We start from the raw sequence: 11,684 nt of genomic DNA, 5'->3' as shown, positions 1-11,684 counted from the left end.
CTAGAGGATCCCCTCGTGAAGGGCCCGGCCCGGCCCGGCCCGGCCCGGTCGGCCCGGAAGTTTCTCGCGAACTTCAAAATCTTGAGCGAAAAGTTGAATCATTGTTTCGAAAAAAGGTATTCATTGTTTTTTTTCTTCGAGTTATTTTTCAATACATTCTAAAAATCAATAAATTCATTTTCAAAAACAAAAACAAAATTCAAAAACAAAAATTCATTTTTCAAAAATTTTGTTTTTTTTCTGCCGGGCCGCCGGGCCGGGCCCTGAAAATTTTCTCTCGGCCCGAACCGGGCCGGGCCGAAATTTCACAAGTATGGAATTTTTTAAATCTAAAATCAAAGATCCTCAAATTTCATTTATCTTGTTATTGTTGTTTCTTGTTGTTGCGCTCTTTTTCTCTTTGAATAACAGTCTGAAAATCCGCTCGGTTTTTGTAGACAAAAATTTGGAATCGATTGTTTTTATAAGAATGAAAAACGGACCATCTGAAGATTCGGGGGGTTTTTTTTTGGGTAGAAACATACTTGTAATCCGGGCCTTTGCCGGGCCTTCGCGGGCCCTGTCATAACTTCTTTCAGAATCAATGTTTTCGAACCAACTAAATCAGGTATGATAGAGCTCCACAAGTACTACAAAACGGTTTTATTTGGAATACTGTATCTTGTCTATGAACAGAGTTACAGAGCAAAAGGAGCCTGCCGGGCCCTGCGAGAAAAGCCACTTTATGATCTGTAACTTTGTTCATAGATAAGATACAGTATTCCAAATAATACCGTTTTGTAGTACTCGTGGAGCTCTATCATATCTGATTTAGTTGGTTCGAAAATATAGATTCTGAAAGAAATTATGGCAAGGCTCGCGAAGGCCCGGATTACAAGTATGGGTGGACATTTTTTTTTCAGAAATTCAAAAATTCCGATATTCAGGAATTTGGAAATTCAGAAATCTAGAAATTCAGAAATTTCTTTTTAAAATTTTCTTAAAGTACTGATCCAAAACAAAAATAATAATTTGAGATAACTGAAGAATCTTCTTTATTGCTCATTCTCTTGATTCTGACGATGATACTTGTTGGCCGGCTCATCGGGTAAGTGTGATCTAGCTGAAAATTGGAAAAAGTGGAACCCAAAAATTCCTAATATTCAGAGAACATTTTGAGGGTTTCTGAAAGTTGTTGTTTTCTTGAACAAGGAAATTTTGAATTTTTAAAGGTGGAGGGACAGGAGATTTTTCGTAGTTTTTTTGTAGCTAGAGTATGCATTCTACCGTCACGGTGTACAACGCTTAATGTCACTCTGCGTACAGCTGTCGTCCTCGCCTTCATGTATGCAAACGGGCGTGCGCTTTCTCTTTGCCCGCGTGGCTCAGTCGGTAGCGGCGCCGCACCCTCAATCATCGCCCTCACAAGTTCAACTCCTCGAGGGGCATATTTAAACGGAATTTCGAGAACATTATTTTTTCATGTCCCACCACCTTTAAAGTTTTATAATTTCATAGAAATTCTGTAGTTTTATTATTTTCGGAAAATGCATAAAATCTGAATTTTCAAAATGGACAATTCAGAACTACCAAAACAAATTGTCACAACTTTAATCAACTGTGTTAAATCCAGAAAAACACAATTCCAAGCTTCTGGGACCATTTTTCAGAATCTACGAATCTATTTTCCTTGGAAACTTTAAAATACATCATTTTTCGGTATTCGTTTATTCAATATTTCTTTAATTTTTTCAATTGGAAGGCCATATTTTTCAGGAGAGTTGGGGATGTTTAAAAATGGCAAGGAATAAAAAAGAATTTTTAAAAAAAAATTTAAAGGTCGCAAAGAGTGCAGACGCAGTCTCCGGTGATGCAGGTGGCCACTTTGCAGTTCTGGAAAATTTTTAAATTAAAATTAATCATGGATAATTAGGATTAATTAACTCACTCTGCAGGTGATCGATTTGCAGATGGAATCCGAGAAATAGCACGAGAAATCGGCGGTGGCCAACTCGATAAGAGCGATGAGGAGGATGACGACGAGAAGGTACTTGAACATGATTAGAGCTGGAAATTAGGTGTAATTCAATTAATTTTTAATTAGTAGACAGAATTAGAATAAAAGAGAAAAAAAATTCTGAACAGAACAAGGTGAAATCCGGAAAATTGAATAGAAATTTGGCTACCCGATCCGTCAAATTTGAGCCCATGTATCTCATTTTCTGTGAGGGATATCAAAAAGTGGTTAACTAATGAAATGTTGCTGATATCATGATAAACATTTTATTTGTTAACAACTATTTGATATCTCTCACAGAAACCGAGATATCTGGGCTCAAAATGGACGGTCCGGGTGGCATCCTATTAGAGTGTTTACGGTATTGTTAAGGGAATCAATATTAATTTAATATTTTTTATAGGATTTCAGAGATTTTTAAAGGTTTTCAAAGACTTTTTCCAAGAATCAGGATTCAAGAATGTTTGGCAGCTTTTGAAAACTAGAAATCGAAATAGAATGAGAGCTCTCGAGAGCCCCTGGAGCACACTGGACTAACTGACATATTCTGGCTTTCACCCGAGAAAGTTTACACTCAAAAAGAAAGCTTTTTGTGATTCTTCTTCTCTCGCTTCTCTTTTGTTTTATGATTCTTTCTAGGTTATCCATCAAGAAGCATCCTGACAACTGACAGATGGTCCCTCTAGCTCGTGACTCGGGTCCCGAAAAATTTCAAAAATATTTCCGATGGGTTACACAGGCACAACAAACACATACAAAAAGTTCAAAGTTCTGGTGAAACATGAGAAGAAGAAGGTAGATTACCAGGGGGGAAATGGATCAAAAATCAGTGGAAACTTTCAAAATCTGGAAAATGCTGGAATTTGAAATTGGAAAACTGCATACACTATAATAGAACGCCATTCGAATCTTCAAATTCAAGCTCAAATTCAAGTATCTCATTTTCTGTGAGAGATATCAAAAAGTGGTTAATTGATAAAATGTTGCTAATATTGTGATAAACATTTTATCAGTTGACAACTTTTTGATATCTTTCAAAAGAAGTGAGATATATAGGTTAAAAGTGGATGGTCCGGGTGGCGTTCTATTATAGTGCTTACGGTCTTTGATCTGTTAGAATTGTGAGATTTTCAGCTTTCAAATCGTACGTCACACGACTTATTGTTGGTCTTAAAGGCGCATGGGTCCAGCGAGAGAACCAAAAAAATCTGAACACAGCTGTGATTATTCTCATTTTGAAGCTCATAACAAGACAAATTCAGAAATATAGGTTACACAAAATTTGAAGCAATATTTTAAAAGTTACGACCAAACCAGAAAAGCTGCACAAATTTCAAAAAAAAATTGTTTTCAATTTCTAGGAATCTGGAGTTTTCGATAATGATATTGATAAAGTTTAGGGTTTCTCAATAAATAGCATTATCGTATAACCTCTATCAGAAGCCCACTCGAATTGTGTCAACTTCAAGCTCAATTATCTCGATTCCTGTGAACCACTCAAACCGTCAAATTTGAGCCCATATATCTCAGTTCCTGTAAAAGATATCAAAAAGTGCTCAATTGGTAAAATGTTTATCATAATATTATCAATATTTTATCAGTTAACCACTTCTTGATATCTTTCACAGGAATTGAGATAGTTAAGCTCAAGTTGACGGTTTCTCTGGGCATCTATTAGAGGATATACGGAAATACCAAGCTCAAAACGTTGCCTATGATTTTCAGTCTGAAAATCGTCTTTATATACAATTTGAGTTTTGAAAACAGGAAAAAGAAAAAAGAGAATTTTTTGTTTACAGAATTATATTCCGTGAGTCAGAAAATATGAATCAAATAGGAAAAAAGTTTGGGACAAAACCAAAAAAACGTTGAATGGAACAAAAAAAAGTTCTAGAAAGAGAACCAGATGACGTGATTCTGAAGTTTGGTTCTGAATTTGGAAGGATTATGCAAACAACTTGTTGATTGAACATCTGAAAATTTTAACTTTCCTGCTGAATTTTTCATCAATTTTCTATAATAAAAGTTACCGTAAACACACTAGTAGAACGCCACCCGGACCATCCGCTTTGAATTTATATATCTCACTTCTTTTGGAAGATATCAAAAAGTTGTTAACTGATAAAATGTTTATCATGATATCACCAACATTTTATTAGTTAACCACTTTTTGATATCTCTCACACAAAATGAGATACATGAGCTCAAAGTTCACGATTTGGGTGGCGTTCTATCAGTTTACGGTATAGTAAATGATTTATTTTTCCTATTTTTGGGATCATCATTTTTTTCAATTAAAAAAAAAACCAAATGATCAAAAATCAGATTGAAATCTTTTTCCTTTATTGTCCCTTCTCATAGCTTGTGTTGTTGTTTTCAATACATTTTTTCAGACATCAAAAATCAGCTAAACAAGTAAAAAATCACTGAATCAACAAAAATATCAATGGGTATAAAATAAAGATTTTGAAAAATGAATTTTCAGTGTTTCAAGATTTTTCTGGTTTTTGTGATATTTTTTCATTTTGAAATTCGAAATTTTAGGAAGTCGTGAATTTCTGAATTTCTGAGTTTCTGAATTTCTGAATTTCTGAGTTTCTGAATTTCTGAATTTCTGAGTTTCTGAATTTCTGAATTTCTAAATTTCTGAATTTCTGAATTTTTAATTTTTTAATTTCAGAATTTCTGAATTTCTGAATTTCTGAATTTCTGAATTTCTGAATTTCTGAATTTCTGAATTTCTGAATTTCTGAATTTCTGAATTTCTGAATTTCTGAATTTCTGAATTTCTGAATTTCTGAATTTCTGAATTTCTGAATTTTTTAATTTTTTAATTTCAGAATTTCTGAATTTCTGAAATTCCGAACTACTGAATTTCTGAATTTCTGAATTTCTGAATTTCTGAATTTCTGAATTTCTGAAATTCCGAACTACTGAATTTCTGAATTTCCAAACTTCTGAATTTCTGAATTTCTATATTTCTGAATTTCGGAATTTCTGAATTTCTGAATTTCTGAATTTCTGAATTTCTGAATTTCTGAATTTTTGAATTTCTGAATTTCTGAATTTCTGAATTTCCGAATTTCTGAATTTATGAATTTCTGATTTTCTGAATTTATGAATTTTTGAATTTTCAAAGTCGGACGCTTTTAAAACCTAAATTCCCGTCCAATTTTTCTGAATTTGGTTTTGTTTTGTCCAGAATTTTTTCTTCTTTTACTATAATTATGTCTCTCAATCAAGATTTTTGATTATCTCCTAATTTTCAGCTCTAATCATGTTCAAGTACCTTCTCGCCTTCATTCTCCTCATCGCACTCATCCAATTTTCCACTGCTGATGTTTCTTGTGCAATTTCAGACACAATTTGTAAATCTGTCACTTGCATGGTAATTTTTTAATTATTTTCAGATTTTTCAAATGTTAAAGGTCCATTTTGAAATCTAAAATTATTCAAAATATAACATTTCATACCGTAAAACTTGCATTAAAAGGACCGGCATTTCTATTGTTCCAAGGTGCCTCCGGAGGGCCCTTCTATTACAGGTTTTACGGCATTCTATTTATTTTTTTTTCCAGAACTGCAAAATCGCTTCCTGTGTCAATGGAGAGTGTGTCTGTGGAATTTGTGATAAATAAACCGGAAAATTGAAACGTTAACTAAATGCTTTTGTTTTAATGTATCATGAACCAAACAAGAATCAAATAAACAATTATTATATGACGTTTTTTTTTTCAACAGACAATGGAAAAAAAAACTGAAAACAAAATTTCAAAAATGCTCTCTTATCAGTTTGATAATTCAAAAATTACAACAGACGAATAGACAATTGGAAATTGTTAAGAAGTTTTTTTTTTCAGAATGTCAATAAACATATTTTTAAAATTTATAATTCAAAAGGGAAAAATATTCAGAATTCACAATTTTTCTGAATTTTGAAATCTCTAAAATAGTTTTTTTGGTGCATTATGATCTTTAAAAAATTAGCAACCATATGACCCTTCAAACCTTGTGACCCCAAGTTTTCAGACCTCGTGACCCCAAAAATTCAAAATTCGCTTCCTCAATGTTATGAGCTGATTACTCTAATTGCGTCAAACTGTCGGTGAGGCTCATTGAGCCCCCGCACGTGATAAATTGAATTTTGTGTTATCATACAAACGGAAATCACGAAAAAGAAAGAGCAGTTGGACGAAGTTTGACCTTTTTCGCGGAAGTTAGAAGCTGAAGTTTCAGCCGAAATTTCAATTTTCAGATAATTGGAAAATTCAGAAAATCGGAATTTCAGGATTTCAGGAATTTCAGAAACTCCCAAAAAATCAAAATTTTCAGATCGTCAGGAAACTAGGACAGCTGGAAAATTTAGAAAATCAGGAATTTCATAAAAAAAACTACAGTATTCCGAAGTTCCAGAAAGTTAGAATGCTTCGAAGGAATTGAAAAAATTCGTTTTCGATTTTCCGAAAATTCAAAAAAGGAATTTTTGCAAATTTGAGATTTTCAAAGATAGTGAAACTGGAAAACCGAAAAAATCTAAAATTCGAGAGAATTCGGTAAATCAGATTCATTTCAGAATTTCAGAACTTCTGAATTTCATAATTCCTGCATTCCAGAGATCATGAACTCCGGAACTTTAGAGTTTAAGAGTTTCAGAATTTTAGAATTTCAGAATTTCAGAATCTCAGGGTTTCAGAACTTTTGAATTTCATAATTCCTGCATTCCAGAGATCCTGAACTCCGGAACTTTAGAGGTTCAGAGTTTCAGAATTTTAGAATTTCAGAATTTCAGAATCTCAGGGTTTCAGTATCAAGTAATTCAAGAACTTCAGAATTTCGGAGTTTTAGAGTTTCGGAATTTCGGAATTTCAGAACATTAAAGAATCTTCGATTTTCAGAATTTTAAGACTTTGAGAAATTGATAATTTCTGAATTTCAGAGTTTCCGAATCTCACATTTCTAGAGTTTCACTAAAACAGAGATCACTTCTTTCTCCACCCACTCAAAAAAGGGTCTAAAAGTCCAAATTTCCCTTTTTTCTTATCATTATCACCTGAAAAAGTACACGAGAATCATGGAATACGGTTTCTTTGTACGGTTTATTGACGTCAATAGTCTGAAAAAATGAAAAACTCGTGACGCAGAAAAATCAGCTTTTTTGGCTCTTTTTGATAATTGGGGGCGGGAGTGAAATGGAAAACTGTCTATCAAAAATAAAAATGATAAGTGATAAGAGCAAAATTTTTTGAATAAAAAGTTGCTTATCAACTCTTACCTTTCTCCTTTTTCCCGCTCACTTTTCGACTCAACAAAAAAGTTTCGAGTCAAAAAGTTGGCGAAATTTAAATTTAAATAAAACAAAAATGATTGCACAAGATGTACAAGAATTGAAAAACAGATTTACGATATCGGTACGTTTTGAGAAAAATTTTTCAAAAAACTTTTCAGAAACACTTCTGGAATTCTTTTAATTGAAAAATTATGAAGAAATTTTGTTTTGTAATTTTTTTCTGTTGTAATTATCATATAAATAAATCTGTAAATTTCCCTAATAGTTTTTTTTTCACATTGGAATTTTCAGAATTTAAGATTTTAGTTAGAAATCGATCAGAGTTTTCAGAAAACAAAATTTCGAAAAATTTAAGACATTCTGGAATTCCAAGCATCCTGAATATATTCAAAAACTTAAACGTTATAATTTAATACTTTTGAATTTCAGAATTTCCGATTTACGAATTCTTCAAATTTTAGAATATTCGATTTTCTAAAAATTTCTGATTTTCAGACAATTTGATTTTCAGTTATTTTTTTGAATTTCAGACTTTCTGAATTTCTGAATTTCTGAATTTCTGAATTTCTGAATTTTTGAATTTCTGAATTTCTGAATTTCTGAATTTCTGAATTTCTGAATTTCTGAATTTCTGAATTTCTTTGAATTTTTCTGAATTTTTTTGAATTCTGAATTTTAGAATTTCTGAATTTCTGAATTTCTGAATTTCTGAATTTCTGAATTTCTGAATTTCTGAATTTCTGAATTTTTGAATTTCAGAATTTCAGAATTTCTGAGTTTCTGAATTTCTGAATTTCTGTATTTCTGAATTTCTGAATTTCAGAATATCCATTTTTCGAATTTCCAATTTCCCGGAAATCAAAAAAAATCAATAGGATTAGTTTTCGATCTAGTTGAAAGACCGCTTAATTTGCTGATAAGACTTCAGTGAAACTAAAATTTCTATTTTAAGAAAACGAAGAATAAGAAAAGTGAATTACGAAATTATAGAGCCTAGAAAAAATTTTTTTAAAAAATCGAAGATTAGTATAAAAACACCAGTGAGAGATTGATAAAAATTACCCATAGACTTTTAGAACCCAAAAACTTAAAAACAACAAAAAACCCCTTTTTCAGCACTTCATCGTCCTGATATTACCATTTTTGGCAATTGGCCTAATCACTAAACTACCCGAAAAGCCAGAAGTCAGATTAGTCAAAGATCGACATTGTTTTAATACTTGCAAGTGAGTTTTACAAGCGGAAATTGGCTGGAAATGAGTTCCTAGGCTTAAAATGCTTTTTGTGTGAAAAAATACTATAAAAGAGCCCAATTTTTTCCTGGATCTAGCTCAAAAACCTTGAAATTTGCAGACTTCGGATAGTTGAAACAATCCCAGCAAATATCTCATTTGGAGAAGATACTGTATTCCCATTATCCACGTTTCGAGCCTGGAAATCTTTAATTCTGAATGCTCAAGAGGAATTATATGTGGCTGCCTACAAATCAAGTCTTCAAGGAAAACATGTACTTGGAGATTCTGCACAATACTATTCACAAGAGGTGAGGAATTGGTTTTTTTTTTTTGAGATTTTGGAATTTTAATAAAATTTTTTCAAATTCAATTTTTTTGTCTTTTTAAATAGTTTTTTTAAATTCTGGAATTTCGAAAATCTGGAGTTCAGAAATCCCGAAATTCTGAATTTTTTAAATTTTGGAACTCTGAGATTCTGAAATTCCGACATTCTGAAATTCTGAAAATTTGAAATTCTGGAATTGTGAAATTCTGAAATTCCGAATTTCGGAAGTTCTGCGGTTTTGAGATCCTGAGATTCTGAAATTCTGTAATTCTGAAACTCTGAAATCTTGAGATCCTGAAAACTTTAAATTCTGGAATTGCAAAATTCTGAAATTCCTAAATTCGGAAGTTCTGAGGTTTTGAGATTCAGAAATTCAGAAACTCAGAAATTCAGAAACTCAGAAATTCAGAAACTCAGAAATTCAGAAATTCAGAATTTCAGAAATTCAGAAATTCAGAAATTCAGAAATTCAGAAATTCAGAAATTCAGAAATTCAGAAATTCCAAAACTCCGAAGTTCTGAAACTCTGAAATTCCGACATTCTGAAATTCTGGAATCGCAAAACTTTGGAATTCTTAAATTCTGAAATTCCAAAACTCCGAAGTTCTGAATTTTTGAAATCCTGAGATTCTGAAATTCTGAAATTCTGAAATTCTAAGATTCTTAGATTCTGAATTTCTGAGAATCTGCCTTTCTGAACTGCTGTATTTCTGAAATTCCTAAAATTTGAATTTCTGAATTTTCGAGTTTCCCGGCATTTCTGAATCTGAATCTCTAAATTATTGGATTTCCTGAAATCTCTAAATTCTCTAATCATCTCTAATTAACCCTAATTACCCCCTAATCACTAAATTTCCAGGGCGACACCATCTACAACACCCTAATGTCAGTGGGAAAATCCCGAAAAGTCAATGTCCGTATGGTTGAAAACTACCCACCAAAAGATAAAGGAGATAATGCCGATGGAGTGATTCTGGAGAATTTCGGAGCCGTCACAAGGAAATCAATCGATATTTCGGAATATATGGGACGAGGCAAAATGCATTCGAAATTCCTGGTTGCCGACCGCAAGTCCTTCTATCTAGGATCCGCGAATCTCGATTGGAGAAGTTTGAACCAAAAAATGGAGTTGGGAGTTCTAGTAGAAGATTGCGAGTGCTTGGGAGAAGACATGCACAATATATTTCATGTTCTTTGGGATTTAAAAAACAAAGGAATCGAATCAAACGAAGCTCTTAAAGTTAAAGCTGCCTATAACAAAGAGAAGCCGCTGGAAATTCAAGTTCAAGGAGAGAAAGCGCAAGTCTACATTGCCACGTCACCAAAGGAGTTGAATAATCCGAGAAGGACTTGGGACTTAGACGCTATTGTGTCGGAAATTGACGCCGCCAAAAAATTCATCGATATTCATGTCATGGATTACTTCCCGCTGTTCATCTACCGTAATCCTAGAGTTCATTTCGCAAATATTGATGATGCCATTCGTCGGGCCGTTGTTAGAGGTGTCAAGATTCGATTTTTGGCTGCTGCACTTCATTATCCGGATATTGGAACTAGATTCTTGAAGAGTTTAGAGAGTTTGAATGGTTTTCATGCTAATGGAACTATGGAAGTGGTGAGTTTGGGTTTAGGAGATCAGCAAGTAGGCGTTTCCCCCGATTTGCAGAGTATTCAAATTTCGGAATGTCAGAACTTTCAATTTATCCATATTATGAATCAAGGAATGTCCCAAATTTTCCATTTCCGAATCCAAGAATATCAGATTCCACAATTTCTGAAAACCATCAAACCTGAATTAGAAGGGCCCTCTGTCAAGTTTGAGCTCTATTATCTTTTTTAGTAAGAATTTTTGTAGTAAAAATTTTTCTTAGTGAGAATTTTTCTTAGTGAGAATTTTCTTAGTAAGAATTTTTCTTCGAAATTTTAAACGTATTTCAAATTTCCTTGATCAAAATAACTATTCTCAAAATTTTCAGAAAATCTTCAAAGTCCCTCGAACCAACATCGAATCCATTGTGATCAATCGTGAACGTCGTACCCATAATAAATTCATGGTCACCGAGTCGGCTGGAATAATTGGGACCTCTAATTGGTCTGGTGATTATTTCATGGGCGGTACCACTGGAGCAGCCATTGTCATCCGTCAAACCGGAGAAAAGCGGCCGTTTGTGGATGAGTTGAAGGTAAGAATTGTGGGGTAATTAGGGTAATTAGGCAATCAATTAAATTAAATTGCAATTTTAATTGAATTCAAATTTAATTGAATTCGAAACATTTTAATTGCATATTCAATTTGACCGAATGTCCGTTTGTTCCCGGTTAGCGGGCCCTAGCAAAGTCCCCACTGGACCAAAATTTTTCAAACTTTCACAGATGATGTTAAATAGCAGCGAGATAATGCCCGTTTATTTTGGTTTTTAAAATATCGAAAATTGAGGTCATGAGACTACAAAAACCATTTTTGTTAAGATTTAGGTTTTTTATTCTCAAAGATAGGTGGACAAATTCACGGAAAATTTCACACCGCCTGGCGTCGGTTTACGCCCCCTCTGGGGCTAAACCTCCTGGCACCCAAACCAAGGAACGTCTCCAGAAGACTTCAAAATCGAAACCTCGGAAAACGAAAAATTCGGGCATCTAGTTAGACACATTTCTGATCTATCTGTCTAGGTTTTAGCTTAATCGGTAAACTTTGAATGGGTGAACAGGGGCGCGACATACAAATCCTATATACCGTAAAACCTCTAATAGAACGACACCCGGATCGTCCACTTTGAGCCTATATATCTCACTTCTTTTGAAAGATATCAAAAAGTGGTTAACTAGTAAAATGTTTATCAG

At 33.3% G+C, this 11,684-nt stretch overlaps 3 protein-coding genes across 4 annotated transcripts; 2 read left to right on the top strand and 1 right to left on the bottom strand.

Annotated features, from left to right (window-relative positions):
* Positions 1 to 1,812: 1,812 nt before the first annotated feature.
* Positions 1,813 to 2,038, bottom strand: CBG05533 (the record flags this gene model as incomplete). Its single annotated transcript, XM_002638464.1, has 2 exons — positions 1,813 to 1,872; positions 1,928 to 2,038. The coding sequence occupies 2 exons, from the start codon at positions 2,036 to 2,038 to the stop codon at positions 1,813 to 1,815; spliced, it is 171 nt and encodes a 56-aa protein (XP_002638510.1).
* Positions 2,039 to 5,381: 3,343 nt separating this feature from the next.
* CBG05532 lies at positions 5,382 to 5,634 on the top strand (the record flags this gene model as incomplete). The annotated part of the gene is made up of 2 exons (XM_002638463.2): positions 5,382 to 5,384; positions 5,575 to 5,634. 2 exons carry the CDS (start codon positions 5,382 to 5,384, stop codon positions 5,632 to 5,634), a joined length of 63 nt encoding a protein of 20 aa, XP_002638509.2.
* A 1,722-nt stretch (positions 5,635 to 7,356) lies between these two features.
* Positions 7,357 to 11,026, top strand: CBG05531 (the record flags this gene model as incomplete). 2 transcript variants are annotated; one of them, XM_002638461.1, is made up of 5 exons in its annotated part: positions 7,357 to 7,404; positions 8,400 to 8,509; positions 8,637 to 8,826; positions 9,703 to 10,458; positions 10,820 to 11,026. In XM_002638461.1, coding segments are annotated over 5 exons (1,311 nt in total), but the record flags the coding sequence as incomplete, so codon positions are not given. The 2 variants fall into 2 exon arrangements, with proteins under 2 accessions (XP_002638507.1, XP_002638508.1); XM_002638462.1 differs by lacking the exons at positions 7,357 to 7,404; positions 8,400 to 8,509; positions 8,637 to 8,826; positions 10,820 to 11,026 and having other exon boundaries at positions 10,294 to 10,572.
* Positions 11,027 to 11,684: the final 658 nt, after the last annotated feature.

This window comes from Caenorhabditis briggsae (assembly GCF_000004555.2).
Source record: "Caenorhabditis briggsae complete genome, chrV, whole genome shotgun sequence".
In the NCBI taxonomy this organism is placed as follows: Eukaryota; Metazoa; Nematoda; class Chromadorea; order Rhabditida; family Rhabditidae; genus Caenorhabditis; species Caenorhabditis briggsae.
Note: the sequence above shows the minus strand (reverse complement) of the source record. Positions and strands in the feature narration are given on the sequence as shown.